The 15,568-nt window shown below is 35.3% G+C and overlaps 1 protein-coding gene across 5 annotated transcripts in view; it reads left to right on the top strand.

The window, feature by feature from the left end:
* RNF180 (ring finger protein 180) overlaps positions 1-15,568 on the top strand; it is a 213,472-nt gene that overhangs the window by 47,813 nt on the left and 150,091 nt on the right. For all 5 annotated transcript variants that reach the window (XR_008502707.1, XM_054488711.2, XM_063664845.1 and 2 more), the window contains exons 4-5: positions 287-1,246; positions 4,137-4,172. Coding sequence is in view for 4 of the 5 variants with exons in the window: in XM_054488711.2 (XP_054344686.1) it covers positions 287-1,246; positions 4,137-4,172 (996 nt within the window). In the remaining variant the exon portion in view is untranslated. The remainder of the gene's footprint in view (positions 1-286; positions 1,247-4,136; positions 4,173-15,568) is intronic.

The raw sequence follows: 15,568 nt of genomic DNA on the forward strand, positions 1-15,568 counted from the left end.
CATATTCAACCTATTGTTCAAGAGACTCTCATTTAGAATTCTTAGGAATATTGTTTGGATGGGCATGATTTGCAGTATGTTATCATTCTAGAACTTTGGCCCTGCTTATCTTTATTTCTTGGAAGGCTTGTTTTATTTGCTGTTCAGTCTACTAATCAGAAAACAGAAAGCTAGCCTTTTCTATGGCATGGAAAACTTTCATGTGGCTGGCTTTAAAGAAAAAAAAATTTCTCTTCGGTTACTTTATAATGAAAGCACTGTCTTTATCCTTCTTTATTACCTGTAGGCCCAGTGGACAGTTGGAAAACTGAATTGTCCTTTCTGTGGGGCCCGTTTAGGGGGCTTTAATTTTGTCAGCACTCCAAAATGTTCCTGTGGCCAGCTTGCAGCTGTACATCTCTCCAAGAGCCGGACTGATTATCAGCCAACACAGGCAGGCAGACTAATGAGACCATCAGTGAAATACTTGTCACATCCTAGAGTTCAGTCAGGTTGTGACAAGGAAGTTCTGCTGACAGGTGGTGGCTCTAAAAACAGAAATCACAGGCTTTTAAACATGGCCCGAAATAATAATGACCCTGGAAGATTAACAGAAGCACTCTGCCTGGAGGTGCGACCAACATATTTTGAGATGAAGAATGAAAAACTGCTCTCCAAAGCATCAGAACCAAAATACCAGCTTTTTGTTCCCCAGCTTGTGACTGGCAGATGCACTACAAGAGCTTTTCATAGAAAATCACATAGTTTGGATCTGAACATCAGTGAGAAACTGACTTTATTACCCACTTTATATGAAATACGTGGTAAGACTACTGCCTATTCCAGACTAAATGAAACACAGCCTATTGACCTTTCAGGCTTGCCTTTACAATCTAGTAAAAATAGCTGTTCCTTTCAGAATCCATCCAGTTTTGATCCTGGTATGCTGCTGCAAAGATTTTCAGTGGCCCCCCATGAGACCCAGACACAAAGAGGAGGAGAATTTCAGTGTGGTCTAGAAGCTGCTTCAGTGTACTCTGACCATACTAATACTAACAATCTGACTTTCCTGATGGACCTGCCCTCAGCTGGCAGGAGCATGCCGGAGGCCTCAGACCAGGAAGAGCACCTCTCCCCTCTGGACTTCCTGCACTCAGCCAATTTTTCATTGGGCAGCATTAATCAGAGGCTCAATAAGAGAGAAAGGAGCAAGTTGAAGAACCTAAGAAGGAAACAACGAAGGCGTGAAAGATGGCTACAGAAGCAGGTAATATTTTTCAAAAGAGTTTACTAAAAAATCTGTATTATAAATACTGGAATTTGGGGAGTGGAGCTAACTTTCAACATCTGTATAATAAAAACTTGGTTTTAATAATTCTGGAAATGCTGTTTCTCTGTAAGTGCACTCAGTAATCATGCAGCCATATTATAATTGGCGTGTATAACCCAGTCTCTATGCTTCATGCATGTTTAGAAAAAACCTCTTTTGTGCAATATTTCCCAATTCTGCTAATATTTTAGAGGGATATTAATCTCTAATTAACACTGGATTGTTTTTTACTATATTTTAAATGTATGACTTATTAGGATTGTTTTACAGTGGTTTTATTTGGGGTTAAAAAATGTTTTTTTTAAATTTTGGGTTGAATAAATGTTTCTCTAAGTAAATTCAATCAGGTGACAAAGTCATTCACTTTTCATCACATTTATAATAGCTTAAGTGGGTATTTCAAGGAGCCTTAATCATGGGTTCACATGATCTAGTTATGATTAACTGTGATAAATTGTGAAAATTATCTAAAGGGTAATTTACCCGTATTGTAATTTCATAGGAGACTATGCTTCTCTATGATTTGATCTACTTCAGTACCCATAGTAATATGCTCCAGAGTAGGATGTGCAAAGGAACTGAACAGTAAATGTTAGGTGCCGTGGAAAGAAAGCAATTAAAGCCAATGGATGAGATGCTCATGAACATTTGAAAGTTCGAACCAATATGTTTCTGAATAAACTTGTTTTTTTTTTTGCAAATTGACTTTATTATCTACTGATTCATAATAGTGTCCTTATTAATCAGTGTGTTGTATGTTAACAGAACTAAAATACAGAAAGCTGCAACTTGATACATTAGTTTTTTCTTTTAAAAATAGTTAAGTAAACTCATTATGGCTTATTCTAGTTTTGACTCAATAAAATAAAATTACTGCATTGAATGCTCCAGATTGAGTGTTTTTATCATCTTTAAGTTACATAGTATAATTATTTCTATAGGTAATTTTTTATTATATTTTTGGTTGCTAAAATGCATTTCAGTTTGGTTTGTTTACAAGTGATAGTGTAATGTGACATCAAAGTATATATTACAGAATGTAAAAAATGAATGTGTTTTAGCATCATTATAACATACTTCATAGTTTAACTTAAACTGTAAAATTCAAAATTTTCATTGAGACTTGAGCTATACATAGGTAAATTGGAAATGATCATATGTTAAGTGAATATTCAGAAAGAATATTTTTAAAATGATTAATGTAATGTGGAGGGCTCTAAAATAATTCTGTAGCAAATAGAAATGTAAAAGAAGTATGAAAATTATACTTTGTACTGTAAATATATGCAGATAACATCTTTGCAATTTAAAAATGTGTTTAATTCTTAGGCTAGGTGGTTTTGAAAACCTCAGCTACATGATTGATCATTTTCCATCATAGGAATACTCTTATATACACAGTTTAGAGCAAAGCAAGTACAAAGTTAATGTGTTTTTGTTGTATAGATGAAGTTATTTGTGTTCATTCACATACATATGATATAGCTTAATTGATCAGAATTAATGAGTCTTAGACCTGTTGTCACAGGTCAGTGTAGAGAGTGACATGGCAGGATCCTACTGAGTTTGACTGGTAGCACAGAAGCTACAGGCAAACAAATACCCAGTGTTCATTTAGCAAAGAAAATTTTAAAGTGTATAGCAGCACAGAAATTTTGTGTTAGTGATGTAAGTATACATCGCAGTTAGAACCAGAATAATTACAATTTTTAAGTCTGTTTTGCTAATTCAAGCAAAAAGACAAATCCTAGAAAGAGTAAATATCTGGGATAAATTAATGGCATAGCTGTGCAGTTCATTCCATATTTAATAAAGATTATGTAAACACTTATTAAATGCTTGTTTGGGATACTGTGTCTTTGAGTAATGACTTCAGTACAGATCGATCTTGCCCTTTTAAAAATGAGGATAAACATACAATATGTAAAGTAAAAGTTACTATTATTAATGATAGTTTTTTAAAAGTTTTAAATAATTGGTTGATATATCTGGATTTCTAACTTTCACTTGAGGTTTTTAATAAATGTTTGTAAGCTAGACATCTTTCAGTGATCTATGCCATGACAGAAAGTATTAATGACAGTACAGAAAGTTATTTAAATATTTGATATTTAATATTTAAATATCAAATATTTAAATATTTGAATCTTAGGGATGATATTGAAGCAGACATTACAGCCAATTTTCAGGGTTTTTGTTTAGCAAAAGTTAATTGAGCATCTACTTTGGGGAAAGACGTATCGCTGAGCCACATTTAACCAGCAAACCTCTTTTTTATCCAGCATAGTCCTTTTGTTTTTCATTTTTATTTTTTAAATTATCATGCAATAAAATTATTCTCTATATACAGCTTTATGACTTACACACATGTAAAGGTTTATATAATGACCAACACAATGGGCATACAGAACATTTTGATCACTCCCAAAACTCCCTTGTGCTATATACCTTTATAATCACATGCTCATCCTGTCCCTAATCCCTGAAAACCACTGATGTGTTCTCCATTATTTTAGTTTTGTCTTTTTGATAATGTTGTAAAATATTAATATACTGTTAAAATATAGAATCCTACAGTATACAACCTTGAGACTGGCCTCTTTTACTCAGTAAAATTGCCTATGAGATTCATGAAAGTTGTTGTGTATATTTATAGTTTGTTCTTTTTTATTGCTCAGTAGTATTCCATTGTATGAATGAACCACAGTTTATCCATTCAGCTGCTGAAGGACAAGTGGGTTGTTTTAGGTTTTGCAAATTATGAATAGAACTTTTATAGACATTCGTGTGCTTATTTCTGTGTGAACCTAATTTTTTATTTCTCTAGGGTAAATACTCAGGAGTGGGATTGCTGGATCATATGGTAAGTATATATTTACTTATATGAGAAATTTTCAAATTGTTTTCCAGAATGGCTGTACCATTTTGCATCCCAAGCAGCAAAGACTTCCATTTTCTGTGCATCCTTGAAAGCAAGCACTGGTATTCTCAATGTTTTAAAATTTTAGTCATTCAAATATATAGACAGTTGTATCACATCATGATTTTAATTTGCTTTTCCTTAAGGATGCTGAACATATATGTACTTATTTTCCATTTGTATATATTCTTTAGTTAAGTGTCTTCAAATCTTCCGGGCTGGTGTGGCAGCTTATGTCTATAATCCCAGCACTTTGAGAGGCCAAGGCAGGAGGATTGCTTGAGTTCAGGAGTTCAAGACGAGCCTGGGCAACATAGCAAAACCTTATCTCTACAAAAAAAAATTTTTTAAAAATTAGCTGAGCGTGGTGATGTGTGCCTGTAGTCCTAGCTACTTGGAGGCTGAGGTCAGAGGATTGCTTGAGCCCAGGAGACCAAGGCTATAGTGAGCTATGATTACACCACTGCACTCCAGCCTGTCTCAAAAAATACAAAAACAATCTTTTACTCACTTTTTAATTGGGTTATTTTCTTACTTTTGAGAGTTCTTTATATATTTTGGATACAAGTGTTTCGTTGGATATGTGATTTGTAAATATTTTCTCTCAGTCTGTAGCTTTTCTTTTTATTCTCTTAATTTTTTTCCTGTAGAGCCAACCTGTTTAATTTTTATGATGTCCTATTTCTCAAAAAGCATTTTAATAGATTATGCTTTTGGTGTTGTATCTAAGAACTCTGCCTCATACTAGGTTATGAAGATTTTCTTCTATGGTTTTTTCAAAAAGTTTTATAGTTTTAAGTTTTATGTAAAATTGAGAATTAGGATTCATTTAAAATTAATTTGTAATAAGTTGTGAGACTTAAGGGGTATATTATTTTACATAGAGATCCTCAGTTGTTTCAGCACCAGTTGTTGAAAACAATGTCCTTCCTTCATTGAAATGCATGTGCAGCTTTGTCAAAAATAAGTTGTCTGAAAATGTGTGGGTATATTTCTGGACTCTGTTCTGTACAGTTCATATTTATGTCTATGCTTTTGTTAGTACCCCTTTTTTCCTGTGACTTTATTATTCTTTTTCAAAATGGTTTAGCTATTTTAATTTTTTGACTTTCCATATAAAACTTAAAATCAGTCTGTTTATATTTATAAAACATCATGTTGGGATTTTGATTGGAATTATATTGAAGCTATAGATAAACTTGGGGAGAATTGAAATCTTTACTACGTTGACTCTTGTAATACGTGAACATGGTATATCTTTCTTTTTATTTAAGTCTTTGATTTCTTTCATCAGCATTTTGCAGTTTCCAGCATTCAGAACCTGTGCATGTTTATTTAGATTTATACCAAGTATTTTTTCTTTTGAGAGGAGTTATTGTTATTCAAAATTTTTTTGACTCACAATTATATATTGCTAATGTTTAAAAACACTATTTTTTTGACTTTGTATCTTGTGTTGTTAAGAGTATACATTCTTGACGTCTCTTGTCAGATTTATTCCTATTATTTTTAATGCTGTTGCTAATGTTTTATTAAATCTTAGTTTCCAATTCTTCATTATAGTATAATGCTGAATGAGGTGTTGAGCAGAAATCCTTGTCTTTTTCCTGATATTAGCAGGAAAGCATTCATTCACCAGTAAATATAGTGTCAGTTGTATGCTCTTTTTCAGGTTGAGGACATTTTCTTCCGTTTCTAGTTTGCTGATAGTATTCTCATGAATGGATGTTGAATTTTGTAGAATGCTTTTTCTGTATGAGTTGATATGATCATGTGTTTTCAATGTTAATAATGATTCACTATCAAATATTGAGACAGTCTTGCATTCCCGCCATAAACTACACTTTGTTATGCTATATTATTATGTGTATTACTAGATACTATTTGCTAATCATTTTTGAGGATTTTTTATGCCTCTGTCGTTGAAGAATATTAGTCTAAAATTGTCTCTGTTTTTGTAATGTCTTTGTCTGATTTTGGTACTAGGGTATGATGGCCTTATGAAATGAGTTAGTTGTCTTTTTTTTTGTTTTCTGGAAAATAATGAGGATAACATTTTTTTTTTAATTGAGATGGAGTCTCACTCTGTCGCCAGGCTGGAGTGCAGTAGCGTGATCTCAGCTCATTGCAACCTCTGCCTCCCAGGTTCAAGTGATTCTCCTGCCTCAGCCTCCTGAGTAGCTGGGACTACAAGCGCACGCTACCATGCTCAGCTAATTTTTTTTTTTTTTTTTTTTTGTATTTTTCGTAGAGATGGGGTTTCACCATGTTGGCCAGAATGGTCTCTATCTCCTGACCTCATGATCCGCCTGCCTCGGCCTCCCAAAGTGCTGGGATTACAGGCGTGAGCCACCGCGCCTGGCCGAGGATAACATTTTTTTACTTAAATCCCCAATGTTTCATAGTGAAACTACCTGAGCCTGGAGATGTGTTTGTTGAAAGGCATTTAACGATGAATGCAATTTCTTCAATAATTACAGGACAATCCAGGTTATCTACTTCATATGGGGTAAATTTTGATGTTGTTTTTGAAGAATTATCTAAGTTGTCAAAATTACATGTTTAACATTGTTCGTAGTATTCCCTATTTGTTATTTTAATGTCTATTGGGTCTGTAATGATAACCTCTTTTCAATCCTGATAATGATGGCTTCTCTCCTTTTTTTAGTCTTGCTGGAGGTTTATTAAGTTTATTGATATTTTCAAGGAAACAGCTTTAAGTTTCAATTGTTTTTATTGTTTTTAAAATTGTTTTACTGTTTTCAAAATTTGTTTATATATAAATATGTATATATTTACATATATTTCTTCTCTTTGTTTACTTTGCTTTGAATTTATTTGTCCTTCTTTTATAATATCTTTATGATAGAAACTTGTTACTGATTTGAGATTTTTTCTTACCTAATCATTTAATGCTATAAATTTCCTTTACTGTATTAGCTGTATACTATAAATTTTATTATGTGATATTTTTATTTTGATGCAGTTAAAACTTTTTCTAATTTGTTTTGCAACTTCATTTGGTCCATCTAGTTTATCTAAGTTATTAGTGTAATCAGGAAATTGCCAGTATATCAGCATTTTGAGGAAATTAATAAAAAATTTAATCCTAGAGCAAAACATTTTTTTTTGCTGAATTGAGAGAAACTGAAACTACCATTAGTATAGTTGCATAGTATTTCCTAATATTTCTAAATAATTCTATTTAAACAGCATTTCATTCTACTATATTTGTATTTCTTACCTTTGGGCCTATTTAATATGAATAAAAGAAAATGTTTCTTTAAGGCCACAGGAAGCTGTTGTGAAAAGAGGGAGTTTTGCCTTATGTGTCTGTGGAGTATTGTACTTGAAAATTAAAATAATTGACCATATATCATGGTTTGTAATAAATCACTGAGTCATCTACAATAATTCTGTTACATTATTTTCAGTGAGCTAAATGAATTACGATGACTTGTATTATTAAAAGGGTGTGATTTAGACACTACGCATAATAGAAGCTAATAAGTTATATTAAAGACCTGCTTATTTGGTTTTATCTAGCAAAGACCTATCTTCCACAAAGGCACTAAGTTTCATTTTCATGGATCTGCATATAGAGATCATTTTGAAATTTTTACAGTTTTTAAAGGAGCCCATTTAATATTTCATCTCTTGATTCATCGTCTTAAAATCTTGTACAAATCACACTCCAAATATATATTTGATTATGCAGTAGAATTATAATAGTGATCCAAATATTGGAGAATTATTCCCTATTCATTCTCCTCTTCCTCAAGCAGAAAATTAATGGTTATTGAAATGAAAAGCTTCAGTAATGAAAATGTGACAATTTTGAGTTTATAATACACATTTCTTATGGTTTTATTAAACATAGAAAGTCACAAAATAGTCGTTTAGTAAAGAAGACAATCAATAGATTAAAAGAGCATCATGACCTTTAGTCATATATTGAAACAGATCAGTATTTATTGCTCACTGTACTTTGTGTCAAATTATTATTTCAGTATAAGTTTGTTACTCTCTTTGTTTTATGAATGTAAAAATACCTAGGGCATGCTCAATAAGTTGATAATTCTAATTTTATTCTACCTTCTAGGAAGTCATCATCTACTAGAATAAGATATAAATGTGCAGTCAAGTTAAATAAATAAAACTAAATATCTTAATTTGGCCTTTCTGCTAACATACAGCTAAATGAGCAGGTGTGGAACAAAATAACGTATGATTGATAATGCCTTTACCTGAAGTATTTATATAGATCTAATTTTCTAATGCTTAGCACAGTACTTTGTACATAATAGATGGTCAAGTATTTTTTAAACGGTCTTTTTTATTTTAGGATAGTTTTGGATTTATAGAAAAGATTTGAAGATAGTACAGGGAGTTCCCAAATGCTCCACATGTAGTCTTCTGGATTGTTCATATCTTACATTAGTATGATACATTTGTCACATTTTATGAACCAATATCAATACATTATTAATAGTATTTATACTGTATTCAGATTTCTTTAGTTTTTACCTAATAGTCTTTTTTTCGTTGTTTCAGAATCTCATCTAGGATACCACATTACAATTAGTTGTCATGTCTCATTAGGTTCCTCTTGGCTGTGACAGTTTCTCAGACTTTGTTTTTGATGACCTTGACAGTTTTGAGGAGTACTGGTTAGGTATTTTGTAAAAGGCCCCTCAACTGAGATTTGCCTGATGTTTTCCCCATGATTAGACTGGGCTTATCGGTTGTGTCATGGGTTCCCAAAACTACTGTATTTGATGATTCACTAAGAGGACTCATAGAACTAAGCATAAAGTCATACTTCCAGCTATGTTTTTTTTATTATACTTTAAGTTTTAGGGTACATGTGCACAATGTGCAGGTTAGTTACATAGGTATACATGTGCCATGTTGGTGTGCTGCACCCATTAACTCATCTTACAATAAGAGGATATAAACCAACATCAGCAAAGGGAGGGGGTGCATGGGGTGAAATCTAGAGGAAACCAGGTGCAAGCTTCCAAGAGTTCTTGCCCCATGGAGTTACACAGAATGTGCTAAATTCCCTCAACAGTAAGTTATGACAACAGGTGTGAAATGCTGTGCACCAGGAAGGTCATTTATAGACCCCGTAGCTAAGGTTTTTACTGGAAGCTGGTCACATAGGTACCCTCTGTCTGGCACATACCAGAATTCCAAACTTCTGGAAGGAAAACAGGTGTTAAGCATAAATCACATTGTAGTTTGGGCACAGTGAGTCACTATTATCAATTAGGATGATGGGAGCTCTCCCAAAATTCAAGTTTCTGGATGACACAAGGGCCAGCCTTGTAAATGAAGACAAATATGCTATATTATCTCTTCTCTGCACATAAGTTTCGGGGAGGAAGACTACAGAGATAAAATGCCATTCTTTATTAGAAGAATACATACTATCAACATGAGTTATCACTGTTGATGTTAACTTGACAATGTTTTGTAACAGAGGAAAAATAATTGTCACACTTACATATCCCTTACATTAGTTTTCTATTGCTGCTATAACAAATCACTATAAACATGGGTTAAAATAACAGTTTTATCATCTTATAGTTCTGAAGGTCACAAATATGAAAAGGGCCTCGTGGGGCTGATATCAATATGTGGACAGGGCAGTATTTCTTCTGGAGGCTCTATAGTAGAATCTGTTCCTTTCTTTTTCCAGCTTCTAGAGTCTACCCTCATTTCTTGGCTTGTGGCCCCCTTCCAGCCATATGGCGTCACTACAACTCCTATTTTCTTTCATCACATCTCCTTTCTGACCCTTTAAGGACCCTTGTGATTACATTGGGTCTACCTGAATAATCCAAGGTAATTTTCCCATCTCAGGGTCCTTAACTTAATCATAGCTGCAAAGTCCCGTTTCCCATATAAGGTAGTACATTCACAGGATCTTAGATTAGGACATGGACATCTTTGGGGAGTCATTATTCTGCCTGCCTCACCTTTCTAGATGCCAGTTATTTTTCTGAGTGCATTATTTCATTTAATTTGACACAACTTTAGAGATAATTTCTATTATTATCCCTATTTTATAGATGGAGAAACTGAGTCTCAGAGTGGCTAAATAACTTCCCTAGGCCTACAAACCTAGTATGTGATAATAGACCTGTGTCCCAAAGTTTGTGCCCTTAACCATTATTCCACAGCCTTTCAAGAAAGAAAGTTTTTCTCCCACATATTTTATCTTTTTTTGATGATTCAGAAAACATTTTACTATCATAGGTCTTTATTCTTCATTCATCCTTTCCTTCATGTAACTAATGATCACTTGGTAGTTTACTTTTTGCCAGAAACTGTGTCAAGTATTGAGGATACAACAATGAATGAAATATCATCGCTTCCTGGAAATGGAAGTAGATGGGGGGAGACACATGAATTTCAGTAATCACTTTCTTGGGTATTTGCAGAAATGCCATATTGTAGAGAATTTTGGACAGCAATTTACTTAATATGGGATTGCTTTGGCCAAGACCTTGAGATGCAACTGAGAATTCTAAAGTAGTCACAAAGGAGCAAGCATGATTGGCTCTATAAGATTTTCTTCAGTTGGTCTAGGCTGGGGTGTGTGTGTGTGTGTGTGTGTGTGTGTATACATACATATTTATATCTCAAGTTATTCCAGGGTCAAAAACTATTGAAAGGAAGAGAGGTCAACAAAAAGGAATTTAAAGAGGTTTAGACTTGAGTTAATAGAGTCCTTGACAAAGGATGTATTAGCAGCAAAGAGAATTCTGATGGATGTTATAGAGGGAAAGACAGCTGATTTCAGTGGTTGCCAGGCCGACAAGGGTAGATAAAGAACCATACTGGGAGAGGAAAATATTTTGATCCTATGCTGTCCAACACCTAATATAGGCCCTGGCACGTAGTGAAATGGTATAAATATTTATGTCCAAGTAATGTTTAGTTCATTCATATAGCTTTTCTTACCCTGCTATGAGAGAATGAGAGTTTTGATTATGAGCAAGGGGGAAAGAGAGAATGGGAGGGAGAAGTTGTAGTGGTGAGGTGATGACAGCAGGTTAATATTTAATGAGCTTTACTGTATGCTAGGTACAGTGGGAGGTATTTTCCTTGCATTACCAGATTTATATTAGCTACTAGGTCACTGGAGTATAGGAAAGGTCTGAGAAAAGAGCACTGACCTCCTCAGGCACTGGGGGGAAATGTCAATTGGGAGGTAAGCAAAGATGCATGCATGCTGTCTTTCCCAAGTGCTGTGGTTTGAACGTGTCACCTCCAAAATGCATATGTTGCCTATGTGATAGTATTCAGAGATGGGGCCTTTAAAAGGTAATTAGGCCTGAGGACTCCTTCTTCATTAATGGAATTAAAGCCCTTTTGAAACAGGCTGTATACAGCGTTCGGCTAGCTTGCTCTCTTACCCTTCCACCTTCTGCTATGTGAGGATGCAGCAAGAAGGCCTTCACCACACCAAATGCTGGTCCCTTGACCTTGGGCTGCTGGCCTCCCAAACTGTGAGAAAATCATTTTTTTGTCTTAATAAATTACCCAGTCTTGGGCATTCTGTTACTAGTAACCAAAAAGGAATAAGATGCTAAGTTTTATGTAAAGCCAGCTTGTTAGGGGAAAAAATCAGAATCATCAGCTAGTCTCAGAGTAGTAACACACACAGAAAACTGGAACTAACCATTTTGGTCTGAGCTTAGTGCTAGCTGTGTTTGATGAATAGAACTAGGTGATGCCTTCAGCTCTTTTGGCCTTGTGCATAGGAAAGACTATCTTTTTTTCATTCTAAATCTGCACATTTGGTTTTATTTACCATGTCAACCAAGATATACACTGCCAACCTGTTTTTCTCTCTCATTGCTCCATGTCTGCCCTTACCCATTTTTAAAACCATAGTCACTTGCTGGCAGTGCTTCCTTGTCCTGCCTTGTCCCATGTGGAGATGCAAATCTCACCTACTCTTCTCACATGTGGAGACCTTACAACATCAGCCTCCATGTGCTCCCAAACTGGGGAGGTACCTGGAATCCTCTCCTTGGCTCAGCATACCAACTGTAATTATCACCGGGGATTCCTTTTTACAAAGTCATATTTTAAAGTTAATGTTTAATCTTAGAAGCAATATAATAGTGTCAGAGGGCTGAAAACTGAAAATATATGTAAGCATCAATCATTAGAAGGTCAAATTTGGTCAGGCACGGTGGCTCTTGCCTGAAATCCTAGCCTTTGGGAGGCTGATGCAAGAGGACTGACTGAGCCCAGGAGTTCAAGGCCAGCTGGAGCAACATAGTGAGACCCCCGTCTCTACAAAAAATGTATACTTAGCCGGGCATTGTTGTGCAAGCCTATAGTCCCAGCTACTGGAGAGGATGAGGTAGGAGGATCACTTGAGCCCAGGAGGTCGAGACTGCAGTAAGCCATGATGGTACCATTGCACCCCATCCTGGATGACAGAACAATAGAACAATACCCTGTCTCAAAAATAAAATAAAATGCCAAATTTGAGAGAGTTGTTATCTATGAAGGGGAAGGAGAATGTAATCTGGAATGCTATTAATTATCTTTTATTTCTTAAGCTAGGCAGTATTATCACAGATGCTATTTTCTGTTCTATTTTATGTCTCCAGTATTTTGTAAAACGTTAAAAAATCATTATAAGTCATTACCCTAATATTATACCCTTTTTATTCATTTCTTTGGTGCAGAATCTTAGATCACTCACCTTTGTTCTCCTTGTAAAGCTGGAGGGAAAATCTCCAGCAGATCATATAGCCAAGTGTTATTTTACCTAAGAGGCTCAATTTCAAAATAATGCTTGTAAGATAATCTATCAGAATAAAAATTGAATGATAATCCATGACCAAAACTTTCTATTATTCCTTTTTTTTTTTTTTTTTTTTTTTTTGGGACAAGGTCTCACTCTGTCACCCAGGTTGGAGTGCAGTGGCGTGATCTCGGCTCACTGCAACTGCTGCCTCCTTAGCTCAAGGGATCCTCTCACTTCAGCCCCCCAAGTAGGTGCGACTACAGGCACACATCACCAAGCCCAGCTAAGTTATTGTGTATTTTTTGTAGAGATGCGGTCTCACTGTATTGCCCAGGCTGGTCTTGAATTCCTGGACTCAAGCGACTCAGCCACCTCAGCCTCCCAAAGTGCTGGGATTACAGGCTTGAGGCACCGCACCTGGCCTAAAACTTTCTACTAAAAAATAATTACATATCTGTGCTGTCCTGAAATATGCTATTTAGCTCTTAAATTCTGTGCTTTTGTGACCCTCTCTGAAGTGCACGGTGAAATGGATCATCTTGTTTTTCAACACTAGAGGGCACCAAATTCTCTTCTGGAGCAAAACAATCAATGTTTTCCACCAAAGAACTTCATTTACTGGGGTAGAATATGGATTGGTATATTTTCAGTCGTTTGATAACCAGAAACGTAAGAGATTTTGTGCTTTATGAGAAATGGTTTAGAGAATCGTAGTAAGGCTTTCTCTTGCTATGAATCTGTCTCTAGCTAAGAATCTGTCAATGCTTTTGCTAAACTGCTTTTCAGGAACATTTGTTGTATGTTTGTCCAGAGGGAATAAAACAGCTACTCCGGGTTAATGCTTGGGATAACTTATTTTTAAGGGTTAGGGTTAGACACATCATTTATTCTGGTTTTAAGTTTCAGGTAGCGTGTGCAGTTTTCTGAAAATAGGCATTTCCCCTAAATTCAGGATAAAATCAATAGCTGGTATTGTGCTTCAGTGTGAATTGGGGTGCTGATACAGAGGAGTGAAATGATGTTAGCTAGTAGGTTACAGTGAGCCATTCATATACATTGATGTTTAGCAGAGTTTCTTAACTTGGGTTTGATAAATCATCCTTTTATTCTTCAATAAAAGTGATTGGAACAAGGTCACACCAGTCAATGACTTCTTGTCACTAATTATACCTTTTTTTGTCCAATTAAAACATTTAAAGATATTTTTGCATTGTACATTAAATTGTTTCTGGTTGCTGAATTTTTCTCCTTTTATCTCTAGCCACAACAATGGGTAGTCTATTTAGGTTGTCTAATCTGTAGGAAATACAAATGAGGCAACTTCTGTAAAGCAGCAGCATAATCCAGTGAGATAAATGCCAAGCATGTATTTTAAGGAAATGAAGGCACTAGCACTCTCTGTGTGCTTTGATACTATGTTCATTTGCTATTGCCACTGTCACAAATTACCACAAATTAAGTTGTTTAAAACACACACATTTATTACAGTTCTGTAAGTAAGAAGTCGGAAATGGTTGTCATTGGACTAAAATCAAGGTGTTAGCAGGATTGCATTTCTTTCTGCAGGCTCCAGGGGAAGAGTCTATTCTCTTGCCTTTTCTGGCATCTAGAGTCTGAACCTTGGCTCATACAAAACTTGCATATTCAAAGCCAGCAGTAGCTGGTTGCATCTTTCTCACAATGTCATCTCTTTGTTTCTGACTCTTCTGTCTTCTTTTTCCTCATTTAAGGACCCTGTGATTACACTTGGACCCACCCACTTCAATCATGATAATCTCCTTATTTTAATGTCAGCTAGTTAGCAGCCTTAATTCCATTTGCAATCTTAATTCCCCACTGCCATTTACAGGTTCCAGAGATTAGGATGTGGGCCTCTTTGAAGGGGGGAGGGAAGTATTATTCTGCTTACCACAGATAGTTTTGGTGGAATTCTTGAGTCAGGCCAACCTTGAAAGAGAAGAGGTAGCTACTACTTACAGGTCTTGACAGCTTCTAGAAAAATTAGTGTTTTCTCTAACTTTCTTTGGAATTTCCACATTATTCACTTCTCTAGTTTTTCTTGGGGTTCTGAAAGTGAGTATGGGTTCTAGGAGGTATAATTCATTAATTATGTATCCACCATTAGTATCATAATTTGACAGAAATGATCAGATTAGTCCATTGGGTCTTGCCTAAGTAGCATAAAGGGCAATTAAGTTTAGATGGCAGAGCTGGATCAAGAAAGGTAAAAGGCACAAGGCATTGTTTGAAAAGGTTCAGTGGACTCTGAAAAGAGAAAGCCATATGAAAGCAAGGGCTGCTTAGGTAAAAGGTATGGCACTAAAGATAATATTGACCTACCTCACAGTGTTGCCTGGATCCAATCTGAGTAAAGAAACATTAGACAATAAATCACATCTTCTTGGTACATAAATAACACATACGTAGCACAAAGCTATGACAAGACCTTCAGACTGCTAGGGTCCATTTCAGTCCATAGAAATAATGACAGTCACAGACTAGAGGTGTATTAATGACAAAGACAATAGATTTCATTTGGGATGCATGTGTGTGTGAGGTT

This window comes from Pongo pygmaeus, chromosome 4, assembly GCF_028885625.2.
Source record: "Pongo pygmaeus isolate AG05252 chromosome 4, NHGRI_mPonPyg2-v2.0_pri, whole genome shotgun sequence".
NCBI classification, from domain to species: Eukaryota; Metazoa; Chordata; class Mammalia; order Primates; family Hominidae; genus Pongo; species Pongo pygmaeus.